Source organism: Pangasianodon hypophthalmus, chromosome 20 (genome assembly GCF_027358585.1).
Source record: "Pangasianodon hypophthalmus isolate fPanHyp1 chromosome 20, fPanHyp1.pri, whole genome shotgun sequence".
NCBI classification, from domain to species: domain Eukaryota; kingdom Metazoa; phylum Chordata; class Actinopteri; order Siluriformes; family Pangasiidae; genus Pangasianodon; species Pangasianodon hypophthalmus.
In genome coordinates this window covers 5,512,399-5,532,180 of record NC_069729.1, presented here as the reverse complement: position 1 = coordinate 5,532,180, position 19,782 = coordinate 5,512,399, and the positions used below count along the sequence as shown (strand labels likewise).

The window sequence follows — 19,782 nt, the reverse complement described above, 5'->3', positions numbered from 1 at the left end:
AGAAGCATTTTATACTTCAATACAAGTAAATCTATTTAAAATCAGTAGTTTTATATCCTGATGCTGTTCAAAACCTGAGTGGAAATATGCCTATTATTATTATTAATCAGTTTGCAGTAGTAATGACCTTTTCTCAATGCTGATCTGAAAGTATTGGGCACAGCTTAGTATAAGAGCTGTCAGAGGCAGAACTAACAAAATCCAACTTCATCACAAATAACATGGAGCTGCCGCTTTAAACACAGGAATGGCAGTTTGTACTAGTGTTAATATAAAAGCTGTGGCTGCATTCCAAATTACACACTACCTTCCTAAAAAGTATACCATAATAGTAACCTAACTATGTCTTATTTTAAAATGACAGTATGCAATTTGAGACGCAGTCTGTGTGTAGCTTGTGCTGTATGTTGGTTGCAGCCATGAGCCAATTTAAGTAGAATAAGAAATGTGTCTCTGAAATGACAAAAGCACAGACAATAAGGAGTGTCTGTAAAAATAAGAGTTATAGTGCAATAGGTTTCTTAGTGCTACTGCTTAGACCGAAAAAAAAACCATTTTCACGATAAGGCTTTCAGCTTAGTGGCTTTATAATAACTTCAACAAACTGGTGTTTTATAGAAACATTCTTGATTTTTATTTCTTAAAACCTCTTTTATAAAAACACAAATACAAAATGAATGGGCAGTTTCATTGTGTATTCTCTTTTTTTTTTTTTTACATCGGCAATTTGCACATTACAAAGCCACCCTCTAAGAAAAACATTGGATATATAACTGCAAATTTCTTTAGACACATTTTCATTAGATTAAAATCAAGAGCACAAGGAAGCTAAAAACAACGTGAAACAAAGGCGGACAGGAGTAAGAGACCTTGAGAAAGTGTGTGGGCGTTTGAATGACTAAGTTAGAAAAGAGTGTAGAGGAAACAAAGGACAAGCATGAAATTGATACAAAGATGGCATGAGAAAGAAAGACAAAGAGAAGATGACACACCGGGAGGAGAGAGAAGACGACGGCTGGACGCGAGACGGAGCAGTAGAGCCAGGTTGCTATGTGAGCAGCGCTGCCGTACGGTTTCCGCTACTCGAGCTGTGCACAGTAGCGGATTCACTATTAAAGCAGCATCCAGCGGAGCTGCTCACGGTTTGAGCTGCATCCATCAGAGGCGCTGCTGTTTAAACGCAGCCCATCAGCTCGACAGAGCAGCTGCTGTCTGAACGCTGCTCTGTAATCAGGCTGCTCTGTAGTGCTCTCTACTCCACCTTCTATTTGAGCACTGCTCTGAAATGGAGCTGCGACCTGAGCGCTGCACTGTAATTATGCTGCTGTGTGCGCACTGCTCCGTAATCAGACGTTCATGTGAGCACTGCTCTCTAATCAAGCTGCTATTTGAGCAGAGCCCGGTAGAGCAGCTGTGAGCGGCTGCTTTCTCTCTCATTCTCTAGGCAGAAGAGCAGATCCCTGAGGTTTACACGCGTGATGCGTTGGCGGGTGAACTGCCGTGATGCGCCGCCACTCAAACCCACAGACGAGCTCGATGAAGACCCGGAACCCTGAGAGAACAACAACACACAGACACACACGCGTTAAGAAATTAAAATGAGTAACATGTTTATAGTGATGCCACTGCATTCGGGCAACTTGTCAGATTTAAACTTGCTGGGGGGGGGGGTGTTATGGGATTAAAACCCAGCATGCGCTTCAAACTTTGCACAGTGTTTGGTAACGTGCTTCTTTTTATAAGGAATAGTGTGTCACAGGATGTCAGTAAAGATATTGATTACTGGATATTTAAACTAAACAGTCTGACACACACACATCATCTGCTTTACTTAACAAAAGCAGTGACAAAAACTTGGCAGCTGATTGTATAGATTTATTATTAGAATAATATTAAAAGAATCTGAAGATATGGGCATATATAGTTAACATGGTCTAAGCCTAAGCACTGAAAGTACTGAATTATGTATAAAATTGATTTGGTGATATGTTAAATACACTATATGGCCAAAAGTATGTGGACACCTGACCATCACAGCCATATGTAGTTCCCCAAACTGCTGCCACAATGTTGGAAGCCCACAACTTCAAAAAGCACATGTGAGTATTAGAGTCAGCTGTTCACAAACTTTCAGTCATATAGTGTACCATGTACTATATTTGCTCACTATGTAGATTCTAAAATAACACTCAGAATGAAGGGTTATAAAGATTTTTTTTATTCCAGCCAAAGCTACAACTTATTTTACTTGTTCAATTAATTGATCGTGGTCTTTCAGCGACTGGAATGAACCTTTAGCCACACTGGCTCGTGTAGGATAATGTTGGTGAACCATACTGTAGACCCTATGTAATGCACTACAAGCTCAATAGAACAGCAATTAGTATTTCTACATGCCTGTTCCATGAATATCACCTTGTTAAGTGACAGTATCATGTAGTGCACACTTGTATCTTTGTGCTACGTTTTTAGCCAAACCGACATACAACTGAGACTAGATACAACTGAGGAATAAGGGTCTTGCTCAAGGACACAACAGAGGCAGCTTGGTGCTTGCTGGGGTTTGAACTCATGTCTCCTGGGGTCAAACTCATGTCTCTCTCTCCCAGATTATCTTCCAATCAATAATCCAAAACCCTAACCACTGAGTCACCAGTGCCAAATATCTATGTGTTGTGCTCCATGGGAACAGATAGACGAGTGACACTGCAGTGAATGGATTCACACTGTAGTGGAAAATAATCTACAAGTCTATTATTAAAGTCTCAGTAGTGTTACAAAGCTTGTGTTGTTCAGTTAACACAGTACACGGTCATCTCTCGCACTCCTATTGAGCAGGTTAAAGAATAACATTGTGTGGTGAATGGTTTTAAAGCCAAAATTTTACACAAGTTATAAACAGATAGAGGAAGCAATATTCTGTACCTCCGCATCAGTGCCAAGAGCAGGTGAGTCAAGTTTCCTCTTTTTCCTGGGTCCGATAGCAGCCAGCGCTGTCAGGTTCGCATCTCTCTGTCTTATCTGAGCCAGCTCCTGCTGCTGCATCTGTTATACACACACACAAAACAATGTATACACAGATATCAGCTTGATATCAATATCCACAAAAGCTACTTCTAAGCAAGTGCAGAACTGGAGAACACCAACGCACCTCTTTGGCCTTTTGTTTCAACCGCAACTGCTCGGGGTCCTCCTGCCGAGACCGAGACTGCAAAACAGCGTCACAGAACAATTAGCAGGAATGAAATGAAACACACACAGACACCTGTTGAGAGATCAATCAAACCATGTGAACCACAACTTCCTCTGCTATGGAAAAAGCAATTCAAACACTTATTCACCAGTAGGTGGTGCTGCAGCCTAATTATTCATTACTCAACAGCTCTTGGAAAGGCAAAACAAAATAGACTGAATTTTCAAAATCTGCTCAGATTACAGATCATAGTCAGTAATTGTACACTGAAAAAGTGCAGTTATACAGTAAGTGTACCTGATAAAATTGCTAGAGACTGCGCATGCGAGCACATACGCAACAAACGTGTACCTAATAAACTAGCATGTCAGTGTGTGTATATATACTGCTAGTGTGTTCATGAAGTGTACGTTGTAACAATAGCATATCTGATTCTCAAATATAAAGCTATATGTGTGTGTTGTGTGTGTATGTGTGTGTTTGTGTTACCTTGGCTGCCTTCATTAAAATTTCCCTCTCCTGCTCTTCCTTCCTCTGTTTTTCCAGCTGGTCCAGCTGTTCGAAGAATTTGAGCTGCGCGCGAACATCAGTCACCTGCTCGAACCGTGCATCCTCCTGCGCAACACAGACATGCAAACACACACATTAATGCAGGAAACTGTAAATAAATAAAGCTGCATACCCATGTAGCATGTTCCAGGTGTATAAAGACGGCAATAATAGCAAAACTACAGCTGTTCTACACTGAAAACAAGAATATCATCATTCCAGTTCTCATTTCACAAACACGCGTTTGCAAAATATATTCAGAAACAGATCACAGGTATACACACCTTATAGTTCATGTTCTTTTGCTGTGCAATGACCGTGACTTTCTCTAAAAGATTCTGCAGTCTCTGCTGAGTGGCATGAGACACCAAGTTTACCACCTCGGGGCCCAGGTCTGTCACTCCAAACCGTTTACCTGCACATTAAGTAAGCAGTCAGCTTCAGTGGGTTTTTTTTTTTTTTTTTTTTTTTTTTGGAATACTCCAGCTTGTTTAACCTAATCTCTGTGTCCACTACATCTGTTGAGTATGTGTGATAACCAAAAACCTGTGGACTTGAAGCTCACACACAACAGAAGTTCCAGTGCACTGGAGAACCAGCAGATAGAGATTAGGTCTAAAAGCTCTGGACTATTCCTTTAAAGAGTTAGACATTATTCACATGAACATAGGCAAGCCTCGACACAATGAAGAAGTAAACCCATGAGGACACAACTCTGGATCAGTGAGATAAAAATAAAGAAGCCCCAATGGGTATTTAGCCCAGTAGGTTGGCTTATAAGTTCTATCAGCACTACTGAATTCTCAATTCTGGTTGGACAAAAAGTGTTGATTAATTTTCTATAACAGCAGCTCTGACATTATTTCCATCTGAAAGGTTTATATTAATACGTTATAGTTTCACTACAGAAAGTCACAAGTCACAGAAACTTGTAAGGTGGACACCCCACATAAGCAAATGTCTTTTTAAAAATGTCTAATTGTTAATATAGTGACATTTTATGTGTAGAGATGTTTATTTAGCATTTTTGGAAGGAGTCTCCAGTGTTTGCGGTTTATAACAGAGGGCTTTCCTTGTTTCTCTTTAACATAACAAGCTGCATTAACTTCAGGAGACAGAAAATAGAGACTTGTAAGGGAACGACTTTTTTTTTTTATATATAGCTATTATAATGTAAGTGATAACAGGAACTAACTTGTTTTGCAATGTTCCACAACATTAACTATAAATGGAAAAAAATATGGTATGTTGTCTAATAACAATCTGTCATCGCTGGCCAACTGCTGTGATATAATACGAGTGAAGACTTCAAGATGTGCTCTTATAGGAAAATAATTAACTTCAGGGTCATAACAGTAACTCTGCTTCATCACACCAGCCAGTCATTGATTATTTTCCTGTAACAGGTCTCTGTGTTTTATTTCCTGCATGGTCTCACAAATAGAAAAAATGTGTGAAAATTTACAAGCAGTGATTAGACCTAGATATCTGAGTACATATGATCTCGTTGGAGATCATATGTACAAAACCTATTAAAATGACAGCTTCATTAGAATTCCTAAGCATTTTAAATCCTCTCAGATGTCCTTTCTATCCAAGTCATTTTGGATCAATGCTTTTATTATTTTAAGTCAGGCCAGCTACCCTATGCACCTGCACTAACCAGAAACAGCTTCAAATAAAATCCACTCAAACAGTAGAATTATATCATTCTAAAACTTTATGCAAACTTTGGCTCCTGGAATAAAAGTGACATCACGGTGGGCTAAGGAAAAGTTACATATACACAAAATAGCTTCCAAATTTTTAAATCTGAGTATTCGAATAGCTTTACTGGCTGTCACAGGACACTGTGGAAATTTGAGACAGACCGATGTCCAGTATCCTGCGCTGCAATGCGGCTGAGAACAGAAAGGCTTCATCCTTGCACGAGCGAGTCACGGCCCCCACTAACTCCGAGTTGGTGGCCAGGATTCGTGCGCTCTCCTCCGACAGATTCACACCGGCCATGGAGGCTACATCGTTGATATCGTCATCATCCCTACAAACACACGCACACACTTATGTATTCCAGTGTAAAATATATTTCAATGTTCCAATGTTTTAATTTTAGCCATTTAATCTATGTCTACTGCAATGCATTTCCTAAACCTTGGCTATTATTATTATTAATAGTTGTAATAGCAGTATTTTTAACTAAAAAAGTATGTATTCAGAGTGGCATTAGTGAGCACATTAGGAAGTGAACAGGAATTGTACTGAATATTTGGATATGGTGGATGTTTTTTCAAACCATTTGATATTCAAATATTTAAATTAATATTTCAGTGCAAATTCGTTTAAGTAACACTCACTTGAATACAGTGTTTGGCAGCCCTAGCACTAAGAACTGTTATCTTCAGATATCAAAACTAATACAAAAATCTACTCGGTTGATCTGATTTAAGAACATGGCTTTATTTTAGCTGTTTAAAAAAAAAACAGATATGAAATTCATGTAAAGTAAACCATCTCAAATCAGCTTTTCATAGTGGATGTATTGTATATGTTCAACTAAATTTCAGCAAAACCTGCTTGTGATTTATATTGTGCTGGACAGACTGACCCAATTACACGTGTGTATGCACACACACACACACACACACACACACACACACACACACACTAACTTGAACGTCCCCCCAGAGGCATCCTTCAGCTTGTTCTTCTGAGCTGCGTTAAGAGCCACAGGGCTGGGAGAGACCTTCGCTCCACTCACCATCCCGGGCTTCACAGACACTGCACGGGAGACAAACTGGAGGTTATTTCGTTAAATCATTACAGTTTTCATCTCACATGACATCATTTTTTGGGCAGCACTGTCAGTCTGAAGCCTACTACAGCAGTGCACACTCAATAAAACATCAATTAAAATCCAAAATTTATGAAATTTCCTACTGCCACGGAGTGTAAAAGCAAGAATTTTAGACCCTTAAAACAGGGTCAATGGCCAAAAGTTGAGAACTCCTGCCATAGAGAAATCACATTCACACACCTGTGTTAATCTGTTTGACCTGCACTTGAGTTTGCCCCACTACGATGCGGCTGTGCGGCTGACCCCTGAGCGTTACCATGGGAGTAGCCAGGGTAACCTGGGGGGACTTCACGATCGCACCTTGCTGCTGAGACTGCAACACCTGCACAAACATACAATACACACACAACAACTCAGGTTGTGGTTTAAAAATTTTTTTTAAAAAGTCAGCCAGCCTAAAGGTGTCGAAGAGTTTTCTCTTGAAGGGCACCACACACATTCATTTCACAAAGTGTTTTAAATGTGACTTTAGATAAGCTGAACTGTACTGCGTTACCAGTGAGGCAGGCTGGCTGGTGGTGGCGAGAGCGGGCTGGGTGAGTGTGCGCGGGGCCGTGGCAGCTGCAGCAGATGCAGCGGTTGCTGCAGTGCCTGCGGAAATTGAAGGAGTTGCAGAAGGTACAGATGTAGCAGGAGTTGCGGTAGCAACAGTGGCAGCGTTAGCTGTCGTAGTGTTGGTCAGCACCACGGTGGCTGCAGGTTTGGTGGGCTGCAGGCCTTGGCTCTGCTGGATGAAGGCCAGGGAGTCCGGGGTGAGTTTTCTCAGAGCAGGAAGACTCCTCTGCAGAAACAATCACACACACACAATTACTAAGGGGGAGCAACTGAGGAGCAGATTACAGAACAAACTTCAAGGGATAATGAGCTTTAATGAATTATGTAGTGAATTATGCCTACAAATATGATAATTAACCTGAACTAATTTGTTCTCTGAAATAAGTTCAACTTTGCTCTCTGCACTCTTATAAGACTAAGACTCATGGGAATCTGAGTTTCAGTTTTACCTTTAGGAAAGGCACGAGATAAGGCTGGGGTGAAGAGTTAAGCTCCTTGTATAACCTGCTAGTGAAGTCCTCCGCTTCAATCGTCCCTTCCTGCAAACACAAACAGTGATGGGAATGAATTTAATGACTGGTAAACATACTTCTATATTAGCATCAGGCCCTCTTCAGTGTGTGTGTGTGTGAGGTTGTATCCCGATACACAAATGTAAAGGAGTTATGTTTACAAGTAATGTTAACTATGATTTTCTCTTGTCGAAGTCGAAGTGGAAGTCCACGAACATCCACTGACGACGTGGTGCTGGCATACATACGCCCCTATGCATGGCGACTTTTGGGACATCCAGAATATTAAAGCATTTAACTAGTGCACCATACATTAGTACATCAAATTAGCTACCACTTTTTAGCCTAGTCGGGCAACCAAAACATAGGCCTGGGAAGCTCGGTGGACTAACTAATACATTCATAATTTGTCCACCTGTGGGTTCTTAACCATCAAAAGCCTTAGTCTGTAAATACTGACACTTACTCAAAGTGAGGCATCACCCAGAAATGACTTTTGATCTGAACACTTCCCATACACAAGACACGTGCTAGCTTTTTCACACATTCACAGACATCCTGATACGCACACACCTCCATTCACACACTCACCAGCAAGTTCTTAACCAGATCTTTGACGTTAGCAGCCGTTTGCGATGACTGCTTCGCGCTGGTGGCCAGCTTGATCAGCGTGGACAGGAAGTTCTTACACTTCTTCACGTTCTCCATGGTTTCCTGCATTCACAGAGCAAAATAAAGTCAGGCTCGACATAATCTTCATTACAACACCTCTTTATAGTAAATCAGAGGAGGTTACATTATGATTAAATCCGTTTTTAACAATTACTAGTTCCATATTTCTGGGATTTTAAGGTGTTTTCGACTAAGGGATACTACAGCAATATGGAAAACACCTTGTATTTCACCAGCTGTGCTTGTCACTTGTGCCAAAATTCTAGCTGCTCGGAAAGCAAATAAAAAAAAATAAATAAAAAAAAAAAAGAAGAACTACTTCTTGCATATAAATATCCAAGAGTGTAAGAACATGTGCAGATGTAAACATGCTTGTCTGTGTTAAACTCCTGACACTGTGCTGTTTGGGGCATTCACGCCCAGGTTCTCACCGTTGCCAAGGCGACACTGGTCCCAGTAGTGGGAGTTACCATCCTCTGGGCGGTGCCCGGCTGCACTGCCAACACAGAGCCCACCGATTGCACCTGACAAATTCAGAGACAAGAGGGGAAAGAGCATTTTAGCCTTAAACTCCAAGTCTTTTCTCAGAACCTGAATACAAAAGTCTTGGAAATGAAAGCAGGGGTCGGCAAAGTTTTTCAACAGGTTGAACCAAGAAGTTCAGACACTAGTTTTTGTTTTTTTTTTTTAACATGAACTAATTCGGCTTCTGCAGCATATTCTGTTGCTTCCTATCCAATCACATGCATTCATGTACATTATTTAGCTGGACACAGCTCATCGGATTACAGATTAGCTACAGGGTCAGAACCATTCACTCAGAAAGGGGAACAGTTCCCACACAGTTTTATGTACCCTCTCTGGTCTGATTAGCAAACTGATGACCAAAAGAAAACTGGATATTTAAACAATTGGACAGAGCAGTATACATTAAGTCTGCATCAAATTCAAAATAGGTGTCTCATCTGTTAAGTGTCCATAGCGCCAGTCAAAAGTGGTAAAATGAAGCTCTACTACAAAACAGAACATATAGCAATGAACTAATCACTAATGCTTATGAATTAAAGGTTAAAAACTATTGTCACCATTCAGTCATGCTGGTCACTAGTTTGGAACTGTAACCGGATCTTCACAAATTTTAGCTGAATAACCAACAGTTGCTGAGTAAGATTTGAACTTGTCTGATAAAGGCTGAGGTGTAAAGTCATGTTTGATGCTCTACGTTTATGTGTAAGTGCATGTCACCGCAGAGACAAACTTAACACTTAGACTTCGGTTTGCCACTTCTGAGTGCATGAGCCCTCCTTTCTCAAACACTAGTTTTGTGTGTGCACAGATTCAAGTGCTCAATAGGTGTATCTGAACTAGTAGTGTGACAACACAAAAAAAAATTCTACATGGCCTTGCCCCAACACCATATCATTAAAAACATTTATATTTAATTACTTTTCTTGTTAGTGTTGAACAACTGAACTTGCCGCAGCTTAGCTGCCCCCTAATTAAGTAATGCACTGACTCCCTTGTTCTCTTAAATCCCATTAAATGTTGCATTCGTTTAAGAAGCAGTCACTGGTAACATCACTGAATCACTGTGACAGACAAGTGTGACTTATGAGCACTCGGACCACTTGCTGTCACAAGTCGCCTGCGATGCATGTGGCTACATTACGTTTATTGTCTGAATGGCAATGCTTCCTGCAGCTTTCTAGTTCACCTAGTCACTGGCATTGCCAGGGTTTTACTTTTCCCACAGAACAGAGTTACTTTTGAACTGTTTTAAAAAGCCATGCTCTGATGCACACAGTGTTGCACATAGGTAGGTTTGCACTGTGCACTTCATGTAACTATATGTAGTCTCCTGTAGTTCTGTGTTTGTTTTATGCAGCTCCTTGGACCTGGAGGAACGTTGATTCATTTCACTGTGTACTAACTAGCTGTATATGGCTGAAATGACAATAAAAGCCACTCGACTTGAGATTGATTTGTTTGTCCGTGGCTTGTATGGTTTCAGCTGCTATAACATCACAATCACTGTGGCTTTTCCAGATTTACAGAAATACTTCTGTGCCACGTGGTAAGATGACACAAAGAAATTCCAGTCAGACTCATACTATGAAGCAAACAGTAAATCTCATGCTGGTTTGCCAGGTCGCGTGCTGGTGATGTAGCAGTTGACTGCCGTCCTCGGGACATTCCTAAATCACAGAATCAGAATTTTTTTTAATGAGGGGAAAAAGTGAGGCATGTTTTTTATTGGTTGTGGAATTGATGAGTCAATCAATTTAATTATTCAATATTTTTACAAAATGGTTTAATCCCAGAAGGCTCACTAGTCATACAGATGGATGAGATCTGGATCGCATGTTGGACATGTTGTGCCGCTAATGCTGCTAACTGACAGGCTACTCTTAGGAAACTATGATGAAAATAACAGCAAGTAGCCAATTTGATGTCGTGTCTGTTGGAAGAGTTGCAGGTTGAAGGGGTGCTGTGCTTTATGTGGCTGTTAAATGTGTGTGTGCATGTGTGTGTACACTACCTGCATGGGTGGCCTCTGCAGTGTGGGAGCAGTGGTGCTGCTGGTTGTGGGTGAGCCCTGCTTGATGATGGTGGGAGTCACTGGTCTGGCCATGATGGGAGCACCAGGGGTCTGCAGAGAAAACATGGTGGAGAAAAATGAACACATTTCACACGGAATGTCAACTAACAATGGAAAATACTTTGGACTGGTATATTATTATCATTATTATTATTATTATTTATTCACACTAGTCTGAAGCAATACTTTTTGAAGCTTTCAGAGTTATATGCCTTATTATGCATTACTCCGCCACATTTCTTTTAGCAGATTGGTAGCAGAAGCAACACCATCATGGGTTTGTCCATTCAAAACAGACTCCAGCATGATCACGACTGAGCCAGGAGCTGCTCTTGGTCTCTTTTCTCTCTCTCTTTCTCTTTGTCTATCAGGAAAGACCTGTCAGTGATGTGCTATATTGAAAAAAATCATAAAATATCACGAGACGTTTTCGTGATACACAATATAACAAAATGCCAGCAAAACTAGGTTTCTACAAAAACAAAACGTACACAAATAATTTTTACAAAAAGGTTCTTATTATCAATGTGGCACAATATGAATTATGATTCTGCATAATGTTTAGGTAAGACCCATGAGTGTTAAAGCATGATAAAGCAACGGTGCAGCGCTGGGAGATACAGAGGTCACAGAGAAGAAGCGTCCTGATGCAACATATTGAAATTTATACCACTGCACTGTTGAATTCTCACTTCTGATTGGTCTGATTGGGTGTTGATTCGTTTTTCAGTAGCTCTACCATAAGTTCCAGCTGTTACACAAATCACTGGTTTATATTAATGTGCCCGTTCTAATGCATTATTGTTCCTGTGTATGGCAGATTTCTGTAAGGAGATGTTTACTGAGAATTTTTCTAAAGCAATTCCAGTATTATCGCCTTAAAACGATCAGAGTTTAAGCTGTGACAGCTGTGTCTTCCGACACAGGAAATTCTATGTACTTTCTCTGTGGCATTACAAGCTGCTTTTTTTTTTCTTATTAACTTCGAGAGAGGAAAAAAAAGAGAGTGGGGAAACACCTGCGTATAGCTGTTATAATATATGTATAACTGATAACAAAAACTAACTTGCTTAGCATTAATGCAACTCTGAATGGATAAGAAGTAAGACATGTCATTAAATAAATAAAATAAATTTAAATGAATAAAAAATGGTCAGCACTGGCAAATTTTAAGAGAATGTATAAGAGACACAAATAACTTTGGGAAGTGCTATTATTGGAAAATATTCAACTTTGGGGTGGTAACAGTCCTCTGCTATCCTGTAATACGACCTGCTGTGTTTGTATTCCTTGTGTTTTAAAACAGTGTAGCTTACTTTCAATTTAATAAACACACCAGATAAAAATCAGGGGAAACACTATTTTTAAATTGGCTGGATAAACTACTAACTACTACTATTATCATCTAACATGAGCTCAAAGTTGTAAGCAGATATCACGATAAATGAAAAACTGTGATCCTGGATTGGGAGACTCTTACTGTTCCACTCCTCATATGAGCTCAGTGGTTTTTTGTGTGTGTGTGTGTGTGTGTGATGGTGTGGTGATGGTGTGGTGATGTGGAGTACCTGTGTGGAAGTGACCTGTCCGGGCGTGGTGCTGGCGGGAGTGGCAGCGCGTGTGGCCTGCATATGAGCCAACACTTGCTGAGGGATCATTAGCAACTGTCCGGCTTCGCTTCGCACCAGCACCATACCTGAAAAACAACACGCGCACACACACACACGGGCTCACAACCAAATCCAAAATATAGCTCACAGCCTGAAGCGAGAAAAATATTTACAACTATTAGTCATGTATGACTCTTATTGCTGTCGGCTCCTTTAACAGTCCCAATCTCTGCTCTGTGTCACGTTGGATAAAATTGTGTGCCAAGTTTATGTAAATGTAAAATGAATGAAACTGCTTGTCAAAGAACAAATGACAGCTCTGGGCTGGCTGTGAAAAGTTGTTCTCAACACTCAGCCCAGCTGCTCATTATGTGCCGAACGAGTTCTGACTTCATGTTTGATCAAGTAATAAAACAGCCCGCGCTTTCTACTGCGCTAACTGGGAAGAAAAGCGATGATGGAAATTGTTGTACTCTCGATTCTGGCCACTATGGCATCAGAACACACTGCCTCCGCACAGAGCGCAGCTGGTGGCCTGTACGCTAGTGCGAGAGCCCATTCACTCGACGCTCGCGTCTCTCGGTGAACTAGCGCAGCTCTGGGTTTCGGACAGAAGCTGTTGACGAGAGAGCCCAGATGGCCCTGCACAAAAATCTGTCCTGACCAAATCCCGACAGACGACAGATCCCTCAGAGCTGCTGCTCATCATACATCATACGGTAGTTCTAGAGCTGTTACGGTGTCACGATTAGTCACGGAGTACAAATTTTTACCTTTGACTTTTTCAAAAAACGGATTAAAATTCATTTCTGACCCCCCCCCACCCCCCCACCCCGTGAAAATTTCAAACCCTAGTTAGTGTGCAGGCAATTTGCACTCAGTATGCCCTTATTTATGGCACTTTCCCTGGCCATGGTCCAGTGAGCAGGTCGTGTTCCCCTTCCTATACAAAACGCTCGACGAAAAACAAAAGAGAGAGATCTGCTTTGACTTAAACGCTTCATGAATGACAATAACTTGGTTTCAGGGAGCTTTTCTATGAGCTAAGCATTTGTGAATACTTACTCAATGCCAACTCTGTTATTAAGGCTCACAGCGAGGGAGCACAGGAGCTTTTGCACTGCAGTCAGGACAAGACAGAGTGCTTTCACATGCCACCGCTTATTGTGCCAAATCAAATGAAACAAGACAGCGCTGTGCATCAGTAAAGCGCTCACACCACAGAATACAGTAGTGCAGGCTTCATGTTACAGGTGAAACGACCTTAAGCCTTCATTGTTATATGGAGGTTTTGGTGTTTAATCATGTACATATAAAGCCCTTTGAATATTAGATAACACATTTAGTTACCTATTTATACATTTCTATATCTGTATACATGCAGTCGTGGCCTAATGGATAGAGAGTCGGACTTGCAACCCAAAGGTGAACCTAAAGGTTGTGGGTTCGAGTCTTGGGTCCGGCAGGGATTGTAGGTGGGGGGAGTGAGGTGAGACCCTTGAGCAAGGCACTGAACCCCCAACTGCTCCCCGGGCGCCGCAGCAAAAAAAGGCTGCCCGCTGCTCCGGGTATGTGTTCACGGTGTGTGTGTGTTCACTACTGTGTGTGTGTGCGCACTTGGATGGGTTAAATGCAGAGCACAAATTCCGAGCATGGGTCACCATATTTGGCCACAAGTCACTTCACTTCACTTCACTTCTTATATGATATGATATTGAGGTTTGTACAGTGCCAGCAAAACAGTAGTTCTCTGACAGCTATGGTTTCAAATATAATGTTCTGAAAATTAGAACAAGAAACAAAATAGATTTTAATATCCCAAGTGCCACCGACCACCCCACGACATATTTATTTCATCAGCATTATCGCTTTTTATTCCTCCACCTGGACTTACAGAATACATGAGGTTGAAGTTGATGTTATTTACAGACGGACTTGTTTTGGAGTTATTGATGTTTGGATTAAATGCATTCAACACACGTGATCAGTCAAACAGACTAATAACCAAGAAATCGATAATAACTGTTAACGGTGGGTCTGAATTCCACCTCTGTAAGTACATTTTAAAAAGTCACAGTCCCCACTTTGCCCTAGATACTCTCTGCACTATTTTGGAACTTATGGCGTATTGTATACCTTTCTGTGCAATCCCACAATGCCACAGCTAAGATGTCCAAATATTCTACCCTAGAGGGCACATTATACCTATGATGCACTTTAGGTGATGTTTATAGGGCACAGTTTCAGACACAGAGTCATAAAAGCATATTGCACAGCTCTACATGACACCATTTGCCCAAGTGACTTAAAGAGGATTACTGTTTCCTGTGCTTGCTTGTTGCAAAAGTTCATCACATGATGCACAGGTTCCCAACCCTGGTCCTGGAGTTCCTGTTGTCTGGTACATTTTAGTGTTCACCCTGATTCAACTAATCATCACCAAAGCTGAAGAGTTAGAGGAAGTTAGAGGAGGGAAAACACTAAAAAGTGCAGGACAGGGGGTTCTCCGGAAGCAGGGTTGGGAACCTGTGACATGACACATAACAGAGGTTTAAATAAAATGTACAGCTTGACAGGTTGGACTGATTGTAAAGACGCGTGGCTCAGCTGAAACAGCAGTTGGAGAAGTTGGTACCTGGAGGAAGTTGGATGTTGTGGATGCTCGGCTGGCCCGGGGTGCTCTGTGGGAGGCGGGGCGCGAGCACCTGTTGCGGCGCGATGGTCCTCACGCCCCCCGCCGCGGCTGCTGCCACCGTGGCCCCGCCTCCTGTCACCGGGGCTCCGCCTCTCACCGCCGCCGTCGCATGCATCAGCCCAGCGCCTTTGGCTGCCCCGGGGGAGACCTGCGGAGATCCGGTATGGGCCGCGCTCTGGATCACGGTCTGCGGTGACTCGGCTTTGATTGACACCGCCGGACTCGCGCTCACACTGACAGGAGGCTGGGCGTTTGTGAGCGGCGTGCTTCCCGTGGCCGTGGCTACACTGGGCGCAGCTGTCAGCACGCAGCTGGCCTTATTATTCCCGTTAATGGTTAAAGTCGCGGCTTGCATAGATGGCCTGATGGTGGCGGAGGCGGAGGCGGTTCCGCCTGGCGCGCTAGACACGTTCACGCTCGGCGCGCTCACGAAAGACGCCTGGATCACCGTGTTTGAAGTAGAAGGTGCAGTCACAAGTCCTTTCGCTATTCCGGGCCCGTTGTTGACCACCGGCACGGTAACGCTAACGGTAGCTGAAGCGGCTGGATCGCTCGATGAGCCGCTCGACGCTGGCGTGCTTTCTGAACGCGGATCCATCGCATCGCCTCCGTCCAAAGTTTGTACTGTTGACGTCCCGAGCTTGACTTCGTGGCCAGGCAAAGTAGTTACCATAGCATTTGGAGACACCGGATCGCGTTAACCGTGCTCCGCTGAAGTCTGTAGCGAAGCGGCTGGAGTAATCCGTGTTTTAATTCGCATCCACAGCTAACAGCCGGGGCTCAGAAAGCGTCCCCTTTCCCTCCTGTACGTCTGCGAAGTAGGAAACAAACGTGTGAAGAGTGAGGGGAGCGCGGGTCACGATGTAAACCAGACTCTATCGAGCGCCCTTATCGCTTTAACTCTTGTGGTGAAGAAATATTTTGAACATGTAGTGCAGTTTAACACACTGCGAGATTACCTGCTTTAAAAACAAGTCTCGTAGCCAATAGCCTCTTTGCTCACAAATGTTAACGTTAGCTAGTTGCATTCCCTCCTATCCCGTAGTTAGCATTGTTCTTTACAACTGCCCGTGCTCTTCTCTCGGAGTTAATGTAATAAAATGTGCTGCGCTCGTTTCTGGCACAACCTGCAATATCGCTAAAAAGTTTCTTGCCCACTCTTTTAATTAGAGAATCCTCCACCAGCAGGTCGAAGCCTGCCGCCATCTTCGATGTGAACCGTGAGGAGCTCTGGACGAAATGAAACTGCGCATGCGCGCGGCAGCGGAAACGTCATTACGCATTGGTGAAAGCGCATCGCGATTGGTTGGTGGCCTGCGTCGGAGGCGGGTCATGTGAAAAAAAAAAAAAAACAACCAGTCAGTTGATTCTGTTCGAGCGCGGTCGGGGATCTCACAGCGCTGAACTGTCATCGATAAATGGGCCTTCGGAAATGTAGAAAAACACCTCCAATTCGCGAACAGTTTTCACGTTTGGGTGAATGCAGCACTTGAGAGCAGTTAGACGTTTGTCTTAGGGTGTATACTGAATATTCTGGTAAGTACAGAGTGAGCTGTCGCTGCAACAAGATGGCCCCGTATTTGAGAGTACCTCCCGACCTCTTAAAAAAAACGCGAAAAGGCGCCACAGCTCTGCCACCAATACAATCCAGCACAACACAGGGGGCATGCAGGTCTCACATCCACTCACAGCCTTGTTTTTCATGCAGTAACAGCAGCCACAACGCATACATTTACTTCTGAAATGATCAGACCTAGCCACTGTGTCTTTAGCATGTTTTTGGCACGAGACTGAAAGTTTTACGTCACTGTTACCATGACATTTTTTACTTCTTCCTTATACACCTGGGTGCAGACTTTCACCCCTTTAGTTTCTGAGCTGAAAAAAAAAGGTGAAATATGCCTTAATTTCACAGTGTGGTTCTCTCCACCAACCATCCCAGGACTTATTTATTTCAATAACATTATCGCTTTTTATTCCTCCACCTGGACTTACAGAATACATGAGGTCGAAGTTGATGTTATTTACAGACGGACTTGTTTTGGACTTAGTGATGTTTGGATTAAACTCATTCAACACACGTGACCAGTCAAACTAACCATCCATCCATCCATTTTCCGTACCGCTTATCCTACACAGGGTCACGGGGATCCTGGAGCCTATCCCAGGGGACTCGGGGCACCAGGCTGGGGACACCCTGGACGGGGTGCCAATCCATTGCAGGGCACAATCACACACACTCACACACCCATTCACACACTACAGATAATTTAGAGAGGCCAGTCAGCGTACAACGCATGTCTTTGGACTGGGGGAGGAAACCGGAGTGACTAGTAACCAAGAACCCAATAATAAATGTTAACGGTGGGTCTGAATTCCACCTCTGTAAGTACATTTTAAAAAGTCACAGTCCCCACTTTGCCCTAGATACTCTCTGCACTATTTTGGAACTTATGGCGTATTGTATACCTTTCTGTGCAATCCCACAATGCCACAGCTAAGATGTCCAAATATTCTACCCTAGAGGGCACATTATACCTATGATGCACTTTAGGTGATGTTTATAGGGCACAGTTTCAGACACAGAGTCATAAAAGCATATTGCGCAGCTCTACATGACACCATTTGCCCAAGTGACTTAAAGAGGATTACTGTTTCCTATGCTTGCTTGTTGCAAAAGTTCATCACATGACGCACAGGTTCCCAACCCTGGTCCTGGAGTTCCTCTTGTTTGGCAAATTTCAGTGTTTTTTTAAAGTACCTCCCAACCTCTTAAAAAAAAAAAAAAAAAAAAAAAAAAGGCGCCACAGCTTTGCCACCAATACAATCCAACACAACACAGGGGGCATGCAGGTCTCACATCCACTCACAGCCTTGTTTTTTATGCAATAACAGCCACAACACATACATTTGATTCTGTTATGTACAAATCCCATGATTTGAAACCTTGTTACAACACAAATATTCCAGGAGTCGAGTTCAAGTTACATGCTGTTTTTATTAGCAAGTTCAAACCTTGTGAACTAACTTAGGGCTGTTAAACATTTTTGCACCCTGGGACCATTTTAAGTGTAAAATACAATTTACAGACTACAACTATTGAAATATTAGGCTCATTATTTAAATGTGTACAATAATATTTAGCTATTTACTGGAACCATAGAGCTTTTTATTCCTGAACTTTCCATCAACAGAACACATTAGGTCCAAGTTGTTGTTATTTATAAGCTACTTGTTTTTGAGTTGTTTTTTTTTTGAGGTTTGGGTTAAACCCATTCAATTTAAGTGACCAGTCAAACAGGCTAAGAACTATAATAATGCAATAATAACTATATTAATTGGTAATAATAATTTGTCATTTCCAGGGCTGTAACAATTTTTAAAAACTTTTTTAAAAAATCACTGATCCCCTGGCTATGCGAGTCAAGAGTCAATAAGATAAGACAAATGGCTCTCATAAGACCTAAAATAGAAAATACTGACTTTTTAGAAAGAACTTAAGAATGGTATAAACATAGTGATAATAACTATTCGGAAATGTAAAGAAAATACACAAACACAACCAAAGAGTCTAAGAAAAATAACTGGAAAAAACTGCTGGAGAGAGCCCAAAAAATTCATAATCAACAGTCTTTACTCTCAATTCACTTTTTTCCCCCACTAATAATACATATTGACCACTGTATATATTATGATGAGGGAACGGAATCTTTAAATGTCATCTTGATGTCATCATTTCAAAGTGAGGGTGTGTAAACTTTTGCACTTTAACAGTAGGTTAAGAAGGCGTTAGTGAAAGTCACTTGGTTTTGCATCAATAAAAGGGATTAGTAATCAACTTATCTTATGTTATCATAACTATTTGCTCAATACTTTCAACAACTACGTCACCTTTGTGTCCTGTTTGGAAAAGACTAGCACACTTTGTAGTGAAGTTTATTGGGACAAAAAGTGCTTCAAGATCCTTGTTATTAGAGATCCAGGAAATTTTGTTTGTGTTAATGAATAGTGTATATTCTTTCATATAATTATGTCTTTATACATTATAATTATTTCGCTATACCCCAGCACTGTAAAGCACTAGGACCTTCTGATCAGAAGGTGTTTAAATAACGGTGTATTAATTTTCTGTAACAGCGGCTCTGACAGAAGTGTCGGCTATAAGGGTTATATTAATGCACTTGTTCTAATAGGTTATAGTTTCTAAACGGTAACAACTAAAACAGGGAACTGTATGTCGGATATTCCACATAAACAAAATAAAGTCTCCAGTGTCAGTGCTGAAAGTTTAAGTTTTAATACCCTAATACATTATGTCAGATTTGCTCATATAGGCTATCCAAAGCGATTCCCAGCTGCAAATCCAGCGAGCGAGTTAAAAAGTAGGCAAACATTTATACTGGATATTCCTGAGACCCGACTAATGAAGTCATGCTGCTTGCTCACAGTGTTAATTATCTTATGTGAAATAGAGACTTGTGAACTGGTTGTGTGGCTTATTAATCCACATTTTATTCAGGAACTTTGGCAGACTGCCTTGTGG

General features: G+C 41.8%; 1 protein-coding gene across 2 annotated transcripts; it reads right to left on the bottom strand.

The window, feature by feature from the left end:
* Nucleotides 1–604: 604 nt before the first annotated feature.
* On the bottom strand, nucleotides 605–16,531 carry taf4a (TAF4A RNA polymerase II, TATA box binding protein (TBP)-associated factor). Of its 2 annotated transcripts, XM_026935415.3 has the most exons (16): nucleotides 16,199–16,531; nucleotides 15,180–16,050; nucleotides 12,503–12,630; nucleotides 10,875–10,985; nucleotides 8,767–8,859; nucleotides 8,255–8,377; nucleotides 7,601–7,690; nucleotides 7,093–7,377; nucleotides 6,777–6,918; nucleotides 6,412–6,520; nucleotides 5,614–5,783; nucleotides 4,027–4,157; nucleotides 3,683–3,808; nucleotides 3,152–3,208; nucleotides 2,926–3,045; nucleotides 605–1,552 (listed from the first exon to the last, which is right to left on the bottom strand). In XM_026935415.3, exons 2-16 carry the CDS (start codon nucleotides 15,910–15,912, stop codon nucleotides 1,385–1,387), a joined length of 2,586 nt encoding a protein of 861 aa, XP_026791216.3. In that variant the 5' UTR covers nucleotides 15,913–16,050; nucleotides 16,199–16,531; the 3' UTR covers nucleotides 605–1,384. The 2 variants fall into 2 exon arrangements, with proteins under 2 accessions (XP_026791216.3, XP_026791215.3); XM_026935414.3 differs by having other exon boundaries at nucleotides 15,180–16,531.
* Between the last annotated feature and the right edge of the window lie 3,251 nt (nucleotides 16,532–19,782).